We start from the raw sequence: 18,006 nt of genomic DNA, 5'->3' as shown, positions 1-18,006 counted from the left end.
AAATACAAATGGCTATCACAGGACATGAGATTCTAATACAAGGAGCTTGGCATATATAGCTCTCTTATATAATTGCATTTCTGGAATAACCTCTGTTCCATCATCTATAAAATGGGCTGATATCAATACTTTTCCCACATAGTTCTGAAGAACAAATGAAAGAAGATGTGTGCAAAACCTTTCATGTGATGATTAACAGTACTGATCTTGGAAACTACTGTTCTCTTTCCCATCCTTTCTGTTGTGAATATAACTGTAGCATCCTTTTTAGTGAGAGATAGTGAAAAGAAGAAGGGAAACAGATGATCCACGTGTGTACTGAGATTTTAAATCTTTATCAGTGTTTTTTTAATACGTGTTTAAGACTGGCCCAGTGGTACATGCCTATAATTTCAACAACTAGGGAGGCTGAGGGAGGAGGATTGCAAGTTCAAAGCTAGCCTCAGCAACATAGTGAAGCCCTGAGAAACTTAGTAAGACTATGTCTCAAAGTAAAAAAATTATTAAAATAGACTGGGGATGTGGCTTAGAGGTTAAGCGCCACTGGGTTCAATCCCTGATACCAAATATGTGTGTGTGTGTGTGTGTGTGTGTATGTATACATATAAGTACATATACACACGTATACATACATATATAAACTTGTTATATTATTTTAAATGCATTTACATATAAAGTTTAATACATATATTAAAGTCACACATGATATATTAAAAGTTACACATGCACACATATGCATATATGTGTTTTAATATAAAATATGTGATTTAATAAATATATAGTTGTTTACAAAGTTTTATGTACATAAAAAATTGACATTTTTGTTCATGAATCAGGCAATCAATACTGAGGTTATGAGAGTGTAAAGTAATCACTCAGCAAATTGTGAAGTCAGTGTGGATGTTCCCAGTGACACTCTTTAATCTGTGTTTGTTTTTTAAATCTCCCATGTATTCTCAAATCCTTCCTGTTTGCTTCATTTAGGTGGACTTTCCCAAGTGAAGGTGATTCTACCCCTGGCCTGGGAAAGAGCCGTCCTAATCATGCTGTATCTAGGGTCGGCCACTAGAGGGAGCCAACGCTCAGCGAGTGAGGTCAACCTGAGGGAAAGACGTGATCAGAGGGTGTTGATCAGAGGCCAAGGCTCAGAAGTTATGGGTAGCATATTTCAGATTTATTAAAAAAACAAATAGGTAACAAGTCAGAGATTTGGCTAGGAATGATTTAGAAAGGCACTGAAGGCATTATTCCACCAAACATTCACAGTTGTGTGCTGGAAACAGAGAGCAGGGAAGTGTCTTAGAAGCATTTGCGGTGGACGATGGAGGGCCCGGCCTCGTCGTACTCCTGTTTGCTGATCCACATCTGCTGGAAGGTGGACAGAGAAGCCAGGATGGAGCCCCCGATCCAGACAGAGTACTTGCGCTCCGGAGGGGCAATGATCTGTGGGTTCGGATGAAAAGGAAAGGGCATTAGTGCCATCAGGCAGCACGGGGGCTTTCTACCCTGGCCCCCATTTTGCGGATTTGGCTGCTGTTTCCTGTGCAGTCTGGGGTGGTGAGGAGGCCGTGTCCTTAGAGATTCCTCACTGAACCCATTTATTGTTCTGGCTTCCTTCATGGAATCGGTTCCAAACCACCCATAGCGTCTCTATCACATTGTTTAGCCAACTGAAAGTTGACCCCCAATCTGGGGATGACCACCAGTCCTGGGTGACCACTAGATAAGCCCTGACAAACAAGTCCTCCAAGTTCCATGAGCTGTGCTTCAGAGCTCATCCTGACACGCACTTTCTGTAGAACCAAACACCAGCATCTTCTAAGAAGTCTTAACTGTGCCAGAACTTTTATTCAAATCTTTTCCCACTGAAGTCCACTGCTACTCTCAGAAATTCTCTGCCATAAGGGGACTCGGGGTCCATAGTCCCAGTTGGGAAGAACAATTCCCTGGAATGGGTCCCCATTAAGCTATATGGGTTGAGTTTTCCCAGAGCTCAGGCCAGATGTGTGACAGCATGGATACGATGATTAAGTAAATGAATGGTTTAGGAGGAGAAAGCTGAATTGGACCCCAGGTCTTGTCCTGTAGCAACTCAAATAACTAGAACTGAACAACTCCAAATTCCAGTCCAGACTAGGATTCTTTGGTAGAAATGAACGCTTCAACCAACAGGTGTTTCTGAAACTGCAGTTAAAGGGATAACTTTCTTTTTTCCCTTAAGCTCTGATTGAGCATTTATTAAAAAAAAAAAAAAAAAAACAAATAGCTGACATTTACTAAGCCCTCTCTAAATACCAAGCACCATGCTAGACATTTTACATGCGTTATCTCACTTAATTCTCATTACCACCTTGAAGAATAAATATTCAATTGTTCCCACATTATATATGAGAAAACAGAGGCTGAGAAAGGTGTAAGTAACCAGTCACAACCAATGCAGAGCAACTGGTCAGGGTCAGGCCCAATATTCAAACCAGGGTTCTCCTAGTTGTGGATTTTTTTTTTTTCAGGCAATGGTTTTAGATTTCCAGTAAAGTTGCAAAGACAGTACAGAGAGTTCCCACAGTTCCCTCACCTGGTTTCATTCTTCCCTAATGTGTCATCTTACTGTCTAGAGTTTTTAAAGGATCTCTGTACTCTGTTGCCATGCAGGGGGCCAAAGTTTCACTTTCAGTTCTATTCAAGAAATCAGTTTGGAGAACTAGGAATTGCCCAACTCTCCCTACAGCCTCTCTCTGTTCAGCCACCTCCCCACATCACTAGTTTGGTGCTGAAGTGTACCCCCCAGCAGCCCCTCCCTCCTGTATGGTAGTAAGAGGTTGTGGGCTGATCCCGCAGACATCCAAGGAACACAAGCCTTTCAGGAAAGCCTCTCTTCTCCCCACCTGAAGTCTTTTAGCACAGGACTTCCCAGAGGCTAGGAGACAGAGAGAAAGAACGTGTGTTGAAGTCTAGCTCATTCTCTTATGTTGCAAATCCTTTGCTAAAGAGAGAAGGGAGTGCAAACAGCAGAGAGCTTGTCTGCTCTCTTGACTGCCTTGTGTGTGTGTGTGAACTGCACTAAAATTGCCACTTTCGCTTCCTATGACATGGGTCAGAAGGTCTCAGTGTGGCATTCTGATTTCAGAGATAAGAGCCTCTGAGGAGTCACCAGCCGGGGGACACTTCCTTCTAAAGGAACCATCACCATTTAATCTCTGAGTGCCCTTGCTTGGAACTCAAAGCCAAAACCATTTAGGGACCTGGGTGGCTCAGGGACTGAGCCTGGTCATGCCAGAGTCATCCTGTGCTTTTGAGCCACTTGTGTCAAAAGATGTTTCAGACAGAGAGATGAAGAAAGGACTCTAATTCCTGGCCACTGGTGGTCACATTTAGCCATGAAAGAATACAAGCGACTAAATCTACAGGGTTTCAACTGCTTCAGAAATGTCTGGCTCATCTGTAGTTTTAGAAAATGCTCTACATGTGAGACACACTGTTTTTGTGATGAGGTAAAACAACAAAATATATGTTCTGAAGAGATATAGGCATGTGGGGAGCTGCGTGGACCTCGATGGCAGCTGCAGAAAGAGGCTGATAAACAAGCAGAAGTGTAGAATAAATTTTGTATAAAATAATGTAGTTTCTCTTATGAACTGGATTGACTTAAACAAAGTATATGGGACATGTGGAATTTTACCCACTGCCTGGCCCTGGAACCCATGAGTGCCTATGACCAGGATATGGCCTCAAAAGAGTCCTTTCCATCTGGTTATGGGGCTGACACCCCTGGTGGCATAGCCTGGGGACTGTCACTGAACAGTACCTTGATCTTCATGGTGCTGGGCGCCAGGGCCGTGATCTCCTTTTGCATCCGGTCTGCAATGCCTGGGTACATGGTGGTACCCCCTGAGAGGACGTTGTTAGCATAGAGGTCCTTCCTGATGTCAATGTCACACTTCATGATGCTGTTGTAGGTGGTTTCATGGATGCCAGCAGACTCCATCCCTGAAAAGAAACACAAGCCATGGTCCTTGGGTGGGGGCAACACTCAGGTTAGCCAGTAAGACCTGATGTGAGCACTTGGCTGATCTTACACAGGATGAGACTAGGCAGGTGTAACAATCTAGAAGTCACTCATCTGAGAAACCAAAAGAGTCTTGTTATGCTCCATGTCCTTCTGCCTCTAATGGGGAAGTCTTACTGCCTCTCCACGGCGGGAGTACAGCACGCTAATACCAATTTTTAAATAGATGCTCTATTATACATAATTTAAATCAGAGGCAAAACCTTCAAATTCCCTGTAGAAGGTCCCACACCTAGTCAATGTCACAGCCATCACTCAGAACTCTCCCATCTCTCTGTAGCTGCTGCCTCTTACCCCCACTCAAATCTAAATGGAACTGAATCATTAGAAAAGTGTTTCTTCCTATCTGGACAAAGACTCATTTTTCTTCAGTCTTAATAATTTTTTGTCAATTTTTTTTCTTTAAATTTCTGAGGTGGGCCTTTTGGAAAAAACTTCAGGTGGCTCTTCACCTTTTGCAGTGCTGAGATCTGATACTAACAATGGTACTAGCACCTAATTATTAATTACTAATGATATCTAAACAGTCTTCATTTATACATGAAGAAATAAGAACAAAGTCATCAACCCAAGGTCTCTACTCCCAGAGCCTAGCTCTGTAAAAACCTATGCCACCCCAACTCTCGTGATTATGAGGAGTGTGATGTAAAATCAAATCTCCCCAAGTCAATGCTTGTCCATTTATCTCTCTGACCCCCTCCCCCCCACTGTTCCCAAAGACTAAGCACTGAGCACATCTTCCCCAAATATCCCACTGGCTTCTAAGCACAGATTTAAGGCTTTCGGCTTGATCTCCACACAGTGTCTTCCTAGGAAGAAAACTCCTTTCCTGGGCTTCTTCCACCTTCTCATCTTGGAAACATGATACTTCTTTTCCCTGGTTTAGAAATGTCTTTGGTCTCGGGTCCCTGACACATCTCACATGCAGATGGGCTTTGGTAGCCATGGGCTGCTGGATGCAGGAAAAGAGGGTGTCTCCCCTTCCTGGGGAAGGGTATTTTTGTTGCCTACCAATGAAGGACGGCTGGAAGAGGGTCTCTGGGCAGCGGAAGCGTTCATTGCCAATGGTGATCACCTGCCCGTCAGGCAGCTCGTAGCTCTTCTCAAGCGAGGAGGACGACGCAGCAGTGGCCATCTCATTTTCAAAGTCCAGAGCTACATAGCACAGCTTCTCCTTGATGTCTCGGACGATCTCACGTTCGGCTGGCAAACACATGCAGATGTTATGGCACACATTAGGATTTACACAGATGCTAAAGATCTACCTGCTCCACTTCAGTCTTATGCAGAATCAGCTCCTCAGAGGACCCACAGTTTTCCAGAAGCCTTCAAGATCTTTGCTGCCTGTCCCAGATAGATCGTAGCTCAAACCCTAGGCACATTTGCCACTTTCCAGAAAGAGGTAGGTGCTGGCTCAGGACCAGCCCAGTCCTGGAGGCTCCAGTGGTGCAAATGGAAGGAGATATGAGAGAAGTGGGCAAACTTCTGTGCTCTGAAGTTCTGAGCTACCGATTACATAGGAATCCCTAGGAACTTTTGGGAGGTGTTTTGGGATCCCTTATGGGGACCGGGAATGAAATTAACTCAACTTCATACTGCAAAAGGAGACTTTAATATCACCAGGGCTCAAACTTGGAGCCTGAAATACACCTCAGGCGCATCCAGAAATCAGTACATTTGGATAATGCCAAATTGGTGAGGGCTGTATAAGCAGCTGGAGTGCAGGAACTGTCTCCATGTTTCTAGCAATGTCTGACACTGCCCTCTTGTGGAGAGAGAGTGTGTGACAGCAGCTTTGACAGACCTGCCTGGCCAGTGTTAATAATAACTAACAATGGCTGAATGCTTATGCTCTGCTAGGTTTTCCACATGGATTATTTTATGTCACATTCCTTACAATCATGAGAGTAGGAATTTATGCTCTTCTCCATTTTTCAGATAAAGAGACTATGGCTTAGCAAGGTTAGCAAGGTTTGTAAACGTGTCCAAAGACATAGCTAGTGAGTAGAATTTGGACTTAAATCCTGTTTAGAGTTGCCAAAGATTGCCAAACATCACATCATTTTATCTTCATCTTCTATATAATCTTTTGTATTTGCTAATGGATATTTTAAAATATTCAAGTATTACAACTCCGGCTCACAATACGAGGCAATTATAACCGTTCTCAAAGAAATTCCCCAAAGTAGTGTATAATAATTTAGCAATTCAACATAGCCAACGAAACTGTGCTTTGCTTTTCCTAGAGTCAGGCCTTGCCATCGTCAAGTCTCCATCCCACCATCTCCCTGCACAGTCACAGTGGTCCTGTAAGTTCCCCTGAAGAACACACTGCCCTACACCCTCTGGCTTTTATTTCCCACAGGCCTCACCAGTAGTCACAAAGGAATAGCCACGCTCCGTCAGGATCTTCATGAGGTAGTCGGTGAGATCTCGGCCAGCCAGGTCCAGACGCATGATGGCATGGGGCAGGGCATACCCCTCATAGATGGGCACGTTGTGGGTAACACCATCTCCAGAATCCAGCACAATACCTGGGAGACAACAGACATGATACAAGTCACTGCAGCAAGTGGTGGGCAGTCACTTACTGGTGTAGTAGAAGGAGGTTTTTGGGGAAGGGGACTTTATAAGCCTTTTATTTGAAAGGAAGAAAGAAGGTATTTGGTGGAAGAGAGAAGTGGTTCAGGGCTTGGGAAAAAACAAGAAGATGGAAACCATAGAGAAGTTCCTGCTAGAAATAAGATGTCTGGGGATTATCTTGAAAAGGCGAGAAGATCTTTTGAGGGCTGAGATCAATCCTACCAATTCTAACTCACCCCTTATCTGTCATGAACCACGTTTATAACCATCGAATACCATAACTCATGGTATATGCATCTGATCAAGGCTCCCATTCCAGCCACCTACCAGTTGTACGTCCAGAGGCGTAGAGGGACAGCACTGCCTGAATAGCCACATACATGGCTGGAACATTGAAGGTCTCAAACATAATCTGCAAAATAATTCAAAGGGCTAAATTAGTGATGCTGCCAGTCTTACAAAGAATGTTCAAAGAATGTTCCTCCATGATGAATGCAGACGGGACCATCTGGCTCTGGGCCGTAGAGACCAAGGTAATGAAGAGCCAAGGAGAAATGAAGGTACTAATGGAGAGACCATCATATCGGTGACCTGGCAGAGAAGACTGGGAGTAGTAGGCATGCAAGACTAGGCCAGGAGAAATGAGGGTCTAGCTTGTAGCTCTGATCCTTGCCCTGCCTTGAGTGTGACCTGGGAGAAGTCACCAAATTGATAGTCTACTGATGTGGGCTTCATTCCAGGTTTCTCAACTATAAACAGAGGAGGGGTTTATTTATTTATTTTTAAAGTTTATTTATTTATTCTAATTTGTTAAAAATGACAGCAGAATGTTTTTTAATTCATAGTACACAGAGCACAATTTTTCATTTCTCTGGTTGTGCACAAAATATAGTCACACCATTCGTGTCTTCATACATGTACCTAGGGTAATGATGTCCATCTCATTCCACCATCTTTCAGAGGAGGGGTGAGACTAGATGAGCTTTTAGTTTCATCCAGAATAGAAAGTCTAAGACTTATTAACTATATAAAAGCTAAAAGAAAAAGAAAAGACAAAATCCAGTTTTGATTTCTCTGGCTTTAAAAAAAAGAGACCTTTTATGCCGGTGCGGGACGGTAGCACACACCTGTAATCCCAGTAGCTAGGGAGGCTAAGGCAGGAGGATCATGACCTCAAAGTCAGCCTCAGCAACTTAGTGATGACCTAAGCAACTCAGCAAAACCCTGTCTCTAAATAAAATAATAATAATAGCTGGAGATGTGGCTTAGTGGTTAAGCGCCCCTGGGTCCACTCCTCAGTACAAAAACAAAAGAAAAAAAAGAAAGAGACCTTTTAAACCTGAGGCTTTTCCAAGTCTGATGCTCAGGCTGGTTGGGAGTACCCCTGATTGTGTGAATCTGTCTGTGCTGCCATTTCATCCATTCTCCTTTTTTATATAGTTTTGGGGACCAACCCTCACCTTGGAATGAGGCCACTCTGGCTGCAGTGGGAAGGTTCTGCTTCATGGCATCATGAGTGCCAGTGCCCCAGCTGATGCAGTTTGTCCAAGAACCAGAGCCCCTCCAGGCCACTCATGCTCCAGAAGATGTCAATGGGCCTTGATTTCCCCATCCATACTGCCCTCCCTGGTCTGTGACTCAGAATGCCTGGAATCTGCTAAAGAGCCATGATTCTCAACCATTTTTCTGCCTACATGCCATTTAGAGGAACAGAAACTGTTGTCAGAACAACAGCTTGTGAGTCATTCCCAGACCACTTGGGCTCTGCTGTGGAGAAGAACCTCAGGGGCACTGGTGTGAGCACCAAGAGCTCTTCTGGAAAGGGAACCTGCAGGATTTACACATGTTATTCTCCAAGGGCGAAGACCATGGGTCAGTTCCAGGCTCTGCCTCTCCCAGCTCTGTGATCTTGGGGAAATCACTTAATGTATCTGAGTCTTGATTTCTTCAATCAATTAGTCAGCATAGTAATTGCTGCTCCGTGGTGGTAGGATTTAAAGAGACAGTGCATGCAAAATGCCTGGTCCTGTGCTTGACCACAGCAAGAGCCAAATTGACTTTAGATGTTGTGATTAATCGCTCATCCAAACCAGAAAATTTCTATGGCTAGTGGGCTAGCTGGGCTCCTGCTGTAAGGTCTTGAGCATCAGACAGGTAACAATATGACTATTTTAATTATTTGTTTCATGTTCAGTGACCATGATACACGTTTATCATTTGGATCATTAGCCTTCACAGCAATCATTTGAAAATTAATAGTACTACTATGATTCCCAACTAATAGACAAGGAAACTGAGGCTCTGAGAAATTAAGTGGGCTCTTTATATAACTGATAAATGACACATCCATTTTCAAGCCTAGATCTGTCCTACTATATGTCATACTATATTTTTTAAATCACTCCTCCATAGAAATAGTAACATAATCATGTCCCTTCTTGATTAGGTCTTCTAAATTTTCTTTTGGTCTTGGAGATAAAAGATCTATTTTGCACTAAATATGTGAATACCATCAAGATGTTCCTGGCCTTTGGGATTTCTTAGCTTCTGGAAAATGATTAGTCTGTTGTGGATTGCTGATTGGGGTCCTCTCTCTGTTGTCCTGTGTAGCTATATTCTAATAGGACTTTTCCCAACCCCAAAAGTCCTAGGTGCCTAAGCCATTATTTACCTGGGTCATTTTCTCCCGGTTGGCCTTGGGGTTCAGGGGTGCCTCAGTGAGCAGGGTTGGATGCTCTTCAGGGGCAACTCGAAGCTCATTGTAGAAGGAGTGGTGCCAGATCTAGGGAGCAGAGGAGACAGAGGAGAAACACATGACATGATGTTGTAGGGCAGTGCAGAAACCGACAAGGGACCAGAATGAGCTAGATTAAACCAGGGCCAAGGGAAATGCCACAAGTCCTCCTTGTGTGTTCATATTTGTGCAGATGCAGAGACTTACCACAAAGAGTGTTAGTACTCTGTGCAAAGGTTCACATCTGGTAAATGACTGAGCAAAACCCCAGGCCCAGGTCTGTGAGGCTGGGTGGTGGAGTATCAAGGGCACAGACTCTACAGCAAACTCTGGCTTCAAATCTCAGTTCAGCCACTTTGTAGTTAGGGAGCTTGGCAAGTTTTTAACTGTTCTCAGCTCTAGTCTCACCACTGGGTATAGGGAGATGAGAATAATTAGAATGTACCTCATCAAGTCTTTATGTGAATTAAGTAAGATAAACCTGGAGTTACTAGTCAATTTTATTACTAGTTACAGAGCAAATTTTATTATGATTCAGTTGTATCTTCTTCACCTTCCCCTTCCATTTTAGTTACTAAAATTTTAATTTAGTAAATAAAATGACAATGAATGCATACATGAGTAAACAAATGAAGCTGACCTGAAAACCTAATTGCCACTTTTAATGCTTTTAGAGAAATTGCTCTTTGCTGCGTGTGGGTGCAGAAGAGAACAAGTCTGCCTCCTGCTTCCCTCTCTGCCCTCTAGGGCTGTCAGAAGCTGGCCTCTGTCCGCACAATCTGGGTCTTCCATTCAGGGACAGGCGTTTGGCCTTCAGGTGCTTCTAAAAAAAAAATCTCATGCCATTTTATATACAGCGTGTTTATGTGAATGTGCTTTGGGTAAAAATACATTTACTTTATGGTTGAGAGTCCTTTTTAATGCCCAGATGCCCCAAAGAATACACTGTTCTAAACAGGGCAACATGAGCTAATTTTAATTTAAAAGCATGAAAATTCTCTACCAGCACCAGGAAGACAAGATTCACCTAGAATCCAAACAAAACAAAATAAAGACTGCTAGTGAAAGTTTATAAATTAACAAAAGGTTCCGTTTCCTTGCCTTTGAAATTGTGGGTCTCTGGAAAGGAAAAGAGACACTTGACAGTTCTGCTTCTTTGGTAAGAAGAAGGCAGGGCTACACAAGGGTGATTTAGGAACCTTGAAACTGACCACTCTAAGGATCCGTGGAGAGCTGCTCCTGAACTCTCCACACTCATCCCACCAACCAGATGTTCAATTTGTTTATTAAATTGTTTATCAAATTGTTTATCATGTTTGTCTTTTAAAATGGCTGGGGCGAGGGCGAGGGGAGCAGAGCACTTAAGAAACCCTCCCAGTCAGATTGTGTACCTTGGTTACCTTTAAAAAACTGCCAATCTGGGCTGGGGTTGTGGCTCAGTGGTAGAGCACTCGCCTAGCATGTGTAAGGCCTTGGGTTCGATCCTTAGCACCACACAAAAATAAATACATTAAAGATATTGTGTCCAACTACAACTAAAAAATAAATATTAAAAAAAAACTCAAAAAACTGCTAATCCAGCTCTCCTTCTATCCTTCCAGAATTTTCTTTGGATTTAAATGTTAGAAATAATAAAAAAAAATATTCTGCTAATCTCTGTCTGGGAGCATCCATTCTAAATGCTGTCAGCTCCACAGAGAAACTTCTAAAAAGCACTTTCCCACTGATGTTAGCGTCTTCTCCTCAGTGCAAACTGCCATCTTTCCAAAGCCATAATCTTAAATGAGGTGAACCAATTTATAGGCAATTTTTGTAGAGAAATACAGGTGTAGGTACTACATTACTAATGAATTCTAGAAACACTATGTGTTTTTATTTAAAATTGGTAAATGTGTATGAAAGTATGTGTGTCAAGGTGAGTTTAGTGAGCCGATAGATAAATAAATGCCAGATGTACTTTTTAATTACTTTTTTTTGGGGTGTTGGGGTGGAACCCAGGATCTCACACCTGTTAAGTGTGTATGCTCTGTCACAGAGCTATATTCACAGTCCCCTGCACTTAATATTTTTTGTCACTTTCTTATCATTCCTTATGCTTATCCATGGATCACTGGTATTTCTTTAAAATACCTAATATCAAATATTCAAAATCCTCTTTATTAGCTCTTTTAAAAGCATTTTGGAGATAGGGCCTCACTTAATGCAATGCGGAAAGGTCATCCTTTAAATATTAATTTAAAAACTTTTGTCAGCTATGATTGTGCTTCAGTATGTGGAGGAGTGTTCAAGAATGTACCAAATCCACCACATCACAGTTCCCCTTTTCAACAGTAAAAACTATAATACTTTTTATTTAAACTCTTGGGATGAATTAATGAAAAGCTTTCAAGAACTTCAAGAACGGGTTTCAACTCCTCTTTAGCTAAGTTGCACTGAAGGAATGGCCACACAGCCTCTGAGGAGAGTGTCAGGGAGGGTCATTCCCTAGGCCAATGCTCATGCAATGCTTGTCCTAGGAGGGTGGTCCAGATGACATGAGGAATGGCCTGGGCTGTTAATTCCCACCACTAGCAAAGGGCTGCTTCTCTAATCTATAAAACTCCTCCCCTCTAAGTTGTTTACACAATCTGGTAGGCAAGGGATTTTTTTTTTGTTTTGTTTTAGAAGAAGTATTTCAGTGTTATTTTTTTTCCCATTGAGTAATAGTCTAGAATAAACATTAACAAATAAAAGGGCAATTGAGAAATATGAGCCAGTTATGTTCCCCAGAAGTAGCATGTTGTTTTGAATCAGGGACTGTGGGAATTATGCAAGCTGGGGTCTCAACCTGGAGCAAACTTCCTGGTACCTTTTCCATGTCGTCCCAGTTGGTGATGATGCCATGTTCTATGGGGTACTTTAAGGTCAGGATTCCTCTTTTGCTCTGTGCTTCATCACCCACGTAGCTGTCTTTTTGTCCCATTCCCACCATCACTCCCTGAAAAGGTTCAACACAGCACAAGTCAGCTTCTCCCAACACTTGCAAATTGGTTGCAACCAGCTCACAAAGGGTTAAAACATTGAGACAGGAGGCTCCTTTTTAGTAGCAATAATATGAGTCATTGTCACTTTGCAAAGTTCCTTAGTTGACAGGAAACAGACAAGAACCAGCCTTTAAGCAGCAGGGGATGCTGTGGGAGTGGCAACTTTACACTGTGTTTTTTTTTTTTTTTTTTTTTAACTTATATGGTCTTTTTTTTTTTTTTTTTTTTTTTTTTTTTTTTTGGTGCTAGGGATTGAACCCATGGTCTTGTGCATGCAAGGCAAGCACTCTACCAACTGAGCTATATCCCCAGCCCATAAACTTCTATGTTTCTTGATGAGATCTGTTAGGGCAGAGATTATGTCTGTCTTGCTCACCATTGCAGCAGACTGCTATCAACTATCATAGCAATCAACAATTATAATTGCCTAAACTAGTTAGCTGCTTTTTTCTAAATCATTAAGGTGATGTTTTAAAAAAATCCTCAATGGATTTTTTTAAATTGCTCTGAAGTGACTGTTTTAGAATTGCAAAATAACTATGGCCACTATAAATCATATAATATTTGTCTTGTATAAAATATGTCCATTGTGCAGAGTTCAAGAAAAAGACAGATTTCATCCATCAGAAGAGGCTTCTGTGACTTATTCTCATGAATATACACCAAATGGAGAGCCATAACCATCGAGCTGATGGGCTTAATACACAAAATACATTTTGGATGTGAGGTAGAATTTCTGAGATGAAACCACCTAGTTTTTACCAAATGGCTGCCACCAATATTTTGTTTATACATAATATGTAAAATTACTTAGTGACTATGAAGATGTATTTTGATGACAGCTAACATCACATAAAAAGACATTGATATCAATGTTGTTTTCATCTAATACCAAGCTCTCTGAAGTTGAGTGACCTGGATCTTTATTTTAGGTTCTTTTCAAAGAGTAGATATGGTGTACATAGGATAACTCAAAAGTGTTTATGAGGATGATAACAATGATGATATTTAGACAAAAAGAACATATGAAAAAGGGGCCAACAATATCTAATAGACACCCACCCACCAAACAATCTGTATTTTATATGAAACTGGCATTTACTCCTAGACATGGATCATTCTATCTATCTACCTACCTATCTATCACTCTATCTATCCATCTCTCTATATATTTTTGTGACACTGGAGATAGATCCCAGGGTATCACACATGCTAGGAAATCACTCTACTGCTGAGCCACATCCTCAATCCATCACCGATATATTTTTAACAGGTTACATACGTGCTGGGCAGAGAGCAACAGACAATTTGTGGGTACATATGGGCATAGAGGGATCTGACCTATAGCCCTATTCTCTTGCTGTTCTCAGAATTTCACTCACCTGATGTCTGGGACGTCCCACAATAGATGGGAAAACAGCCCTGGGAGCATCGTCCCCAGCAAAGCCAGCTTTACAGAGCCCAGAACCATTGTCACACACCAGGGCAGTGCTGTCCTCTTCTTCACACATGACTGGAACTGATTCACAGGTTTCTACAGAATACAGGGAAGAAGCAGTAGGTGTAAAAGAGCCGTTATTAAGCACTTACCGGATGGCTTCCATCTCCAGAGTGGGTTTGGGCCCCTCCTCTGTTTCAGGCTTTCCCCTTATCTAACACACAACCTTTTTACCTTGAAGTACTTTCATTAGACTGCAAGGTTTTGATAATCCAAAACTCTGACTTGCACGTTTGTATCACTGGCCCCCAACACAATGACTGGCACATCACATATTCTTACCAGCACTTTAAAGATAGGCTGAGCTTCCAGCCTCTGAGACTCAATCTTCACAGGGACACATCACATACTATTTAGGAAGCATCTAGAATTTTCTGTATTAACCCAAACACATCTTTCTAGGCATGTTATACTTTTCAATTTTTTTTCCAAAAAACCCCAAAAATTCTGAGAGATGAGTAGCATGTGAAACTTTGGAAATGTTATACCGCTTAGATATTTAGTTAACATAAATGTTCAAAATAATGGTCTCTTTTTGGATCCTGAGGACTTTTACTTGACCCTCAGAGAAATGTTAAAATGAGTCAAGATTTCCTAAGATGGTACTTAAAATTGTAGGTGTTACACTTATTCTTCATTAATAAAAGTCACCTTTAATCTAAAAGTTCAACAAGCAAGGGTGAGTCTATTGAAATTACATTTCATGTAGTAGAATATTTGCTGCCATTAAGAAAGATAAGTAAAAAGAAGACGACGGAATATTCTTACGTAGTAATAAAAGGTTAGAGAAAGTAGTGCTTTTGTCCATAAAGATTACATATATTTATCAAGATATTGACTGGGGATATTTGAAAGTGGTGGGTTTTGTAGCGGTTTGTAACTATCTTCCCTGAGTTCTGCTATATTCTCTAATTTTATAAATTCCTTTGGTTATAAAACAATATTTTAAACAGCCCACTTTTAAGCTTGGATTCTTTGATGAAGTCTGGAAGCAAAAGTATCAGCACAACTGTGTGAAAATGAAGGCATGCATAATAGTAGATGTTTTCATCCAGTGCTCTCAGTTTTACAAGTGACCCCACTTGTAAAGTGATTTGTTCAAGGGCACACAGGACATTGAGGCAGAGCCCAGCCAGATACCAGGTGCCTGTTGGCCACCTTGTGCTTTTAATCCAAGAGTCCTTACATTTTCCAAACAGAATTAAAGAGAAATAGTATGTGAAGAGAAGTACTATCAGAGTACTCTGCCTGGCATTGATGCTGTTGAGATCTCAAGATATCAAGTTGAGCAAGATGATTCTTCTGTTTTTATTTATTTATTTATTTTTGCAGTGCTCGGGATCAAATTCAGGGCCTTGCCTTGTGCATGCTAGCAAATGTTTAACCACTGAGCCACATCCCTCATTCAGATTCTTCTTTTAAATGGGTGAACTTATTGTTACTCCAGACCTACGCATAAACGACGATTCTGTTAAGGAAATTTCTAGGAAGTAGGAAAAAAAGTTTTCTTTTTTTTTTCTATTAATGATCTGGGGTTTTGCCAGATCATTCTCACAAAATCAACGCTGTATCATTTCAAACAGTCAGAAATTCCAGAGCAGAGCTCCATGTAGCATAGTCCTTTGCAAAGAATATAAACCTCAGTTGAGATGACATAGTTTAAGATCAAGGCTTACAAAATTATCTCCAACTGACAAGGAACTCCAGGCTCAGGGCATTGAAGTGACTAGTCCAAGATCCCCAGACTGACACACTGAGGACTCTGGAGATTACGTAGTGACCGTGACTGCTAGGATTTGACTCCAGTTTCCACCACTTAAACATTTTGTGATTTAGCAAGTTATCCAAAATCTCAAAATCAGAGTCTTCTGAACTATAAAACAGTTATAATACTGGTAGATAGCTCAAAGAGTTCATATGAGGACTACATTTGTAAGGAAATATTTAAAATAATAAATTGTTCATATACATTATAAATTCTCCATAAATGTCTGTTTCATCATGATCACCATTATTATATGACTAACACCATTGTCCCGATATTTTGGTTTCTAATCTTTGCTTTCTTTTCACACAACTCAAGATCAGAATGAAAATCTTCAATGTGTGTATTCCACTTGCAAAATGGAAAATGGAACATATAAACGGCTTGTTCTCCCTCCACCCAGCTTCCCTTCCCTTTTCAGACACTGATTGTATTTGGCTTCCTTCCTAACAGATCCAGAGACATTCCAACACAGGTAGGAACTATAAGAGAGATGCAACAGAAGAAGCACTGAGTGCAAAGGCAGCCGACTGCAGGGGATCAGCAGGCAGGCTGTGGATGTGCTAAGCCTAGTCTCCAAATGGACAGTAACAGCTGATCACAGGATAAAATATTTAAAATTAGGATGCTCTCTGAAAATAGGAAGAGATATTCCTAAGAAGCCTTTTGTTGGGCAGTGATGGTTTGGGGGAAGTGTTTGAATATACTCAGAAAAAGTAGGCTGATCCCATAGCATTAGCAAGAATGCAGAAAGAAAAAAAAAACCTCAAAATTCAGTAAATATATTTATATTTGGTGAAAAATGTCCAGGAAGAATTTTAGAATCTCCAAAAGGAGCACTGTCATCTGTAAGAAGTCTGTGTCCCCAGAGAGAGCTGATTTGATGGTTTACAAACAACTCTTATCAAACCTGAAATGAGCAGCTTGGTTTGCAGCAAAGCATTTCCTAATTAGGTAAAACATGTTCGCTCCAATGTCTGCTTTTGGAACTGCACCCGGGTCAGGGGGTTTGCTCCAACCAAGTACAGTCCTTCTTGTGCCAAAAATGAGTAGTTAGATGGGGCGGGGGAGAAGGGAGGAATGGTACTTTTCCCAGCTCCTTGGTCTTGAAACACAAACCATATTTAGTCATGAGTCACAAACGGAAGGAAAATCTCAGCGTGAAAACTGTGGTCCAGTCCTGGTTGACGCTGCCAAACCCTGATTTACAGCAAAGTTCTGGGGTGGCAGGGCTGGAGCCACAGTCACACTTGCCTCACCAGGCTGGGGGGGGGGGAACTTGAGGCTGAGAGAAATGCAAACCAGACCTCCCTCTGCTGGGACACACAGCTGTCAGATGCAAGCTCGGCTCCCTCCCTCTTTCTTTGCAGAGAAAAATTTAAGTTGGTTGCTTGCTGAGTTCTGCTGAAAATGACCAATGATGCAGATCCTAACAAATAAGTTCACAGATACACTCAAGAGACACACGTTTCCAATATAAGATACTACTAATTAGATCCGGGGGAATCCACAAGCAATACATAAATTCAGTCAAAATCAAATTACCCTCTGTTCACTTCTAAAATCCACTTCCAAAAGCATCAGCTGCACCTAAAATACAGTCCAGTGAAAATTCCACACTAAATTTGAACTATAAAATAAATTCCGGAGTTTCCACTGCCTAAATATAAATAAATGTGTAATTTACTATAAAGAGCTAGTCTTTATCCCTAGAACATGCTACAAAATCTGAGCTGTTGGTTTAGTACAAACAGCACTCATAGGTGATATGCATGAATAAAATTCATTCCATCTTCCTCTCTGCTTCCTCCACCATCCAACCTGCATTTACACCTTGTCTCAGATGTTAAATCACGAGAGCCAAAAGCTATAATCATATTAATGGTACGATCTTCATTCAAAAATATCAGATTGCATGAGCCTATCCAAAACCCTGCAGACAATGTCTGATTATATTGGATAATACAAGAGCCAGTGGAATCTCTTAAGTCACATTCCTTGGCGGGTACCACTTACCCTGATGGTGCTTAGCTCGGCTTCTCCACTCTGGGTGGGTGGTGTCCAGGGAAGCTGAACACTGAAGTGTTATATAGCCCCTTGTTCTGCTCCCCTCCCACTTGCTTCCCAAACAAGGAGCAAAGACGGACTGGAGCCCATCGTTCAGTCTAACACAACCATATAGGGACCTCGGCACAAAACTCTCTCATCTGGGTGGCTGGAGGCTGGAGTCTCTTCCACTGCATTCCACTGCTCTACTTGTGAAATGGGAGGCAGCTCAGCTGCCCGTGGGAGATAAACAGTTCAAGTCTTCAGAACAACTGCTGGAGTGCCCAGAGA

At 41.7% G+C, this 18,006-nt stretch overlaps 1 protein-coding gene across 1 annotated transcript; it reads right to left on the bottom strand.

Moving 5' to 3' along the window:
- Positions 1-1,152: 1,152 nt before the first annotated feature.
- On the bottom strand, positions 1,153-17,788 carry Acta2 (actin alpha 2, smooth muscle). Its single transcript, XM_026381100.2, has 9 exons — positions 17,686-17,788; positions 13,789-13,940; positions 12,232-12,360; positions 9,321-9,431; positions 6,977-7,061; positions 6,439-6,600; positions 5,078-5,269; positions 3,806-3,987; positions 1,153-1,443 (listed from the first exon to the last, which is right to left on the bottom strand). The coding sequence occupies exons 2-9, from the start codon at positions 13,915-13,917 to the stop codon at positions 1,300-1,302; spliced, it is 1,134 nt and encodes a 377-aa protein (XP_026236885.1). The 5' UTR covers positions 13,918-13,940; positions 17,686-17,788; the 3' UTR covers positions 1,153-1,299.
- Positions 17,789-18,006: the final 218 nt, after the last annotated feature.

This window comes from Urocitellus parryii, chromosome 5, assembly GCF_045843805.1.
Source record: "Urocitellus parryii isolate mUroPar1 chromosome 5, mUroPar1.hap1, whole genome shotgun sequence".
NCBI lineage: Eukaryota > Metazoa > Chordata > Mammalia > Rodentia > Sciuridae > Urocitellus > Urocitellus parryii.
Note: the sequence above shows the minus strand (reverse complement) of the source record. Positions and strands in the feature narration are given on the sequence as shown.

Excerpts from the sequence above, each read along its gene's own strand:
- Acta2 (XM_026381100.2), bottom strand. The coding sequence starts at position 13,917 with ATGTGTGAAGAAGAGGACAGCACTGCCCTGGTGTGTGACAATGGTTCT. Across the intron at positions 9,432-12,231 it reads ACTGGGACGACATGGAAAAG|ATCTGGCACCACTCCTTCTA; the intron begins GTACCAGGAAGT and ends TCTGCTCCCTAG. Across the intron at positions 6,601-6,976 it reads CGCCTCTGGACGTACAACTG|GTATTGTGCTGGATTCTGGA; the intron begins GTAGGTGGCTGG and ends GTTGTCTCCCAG.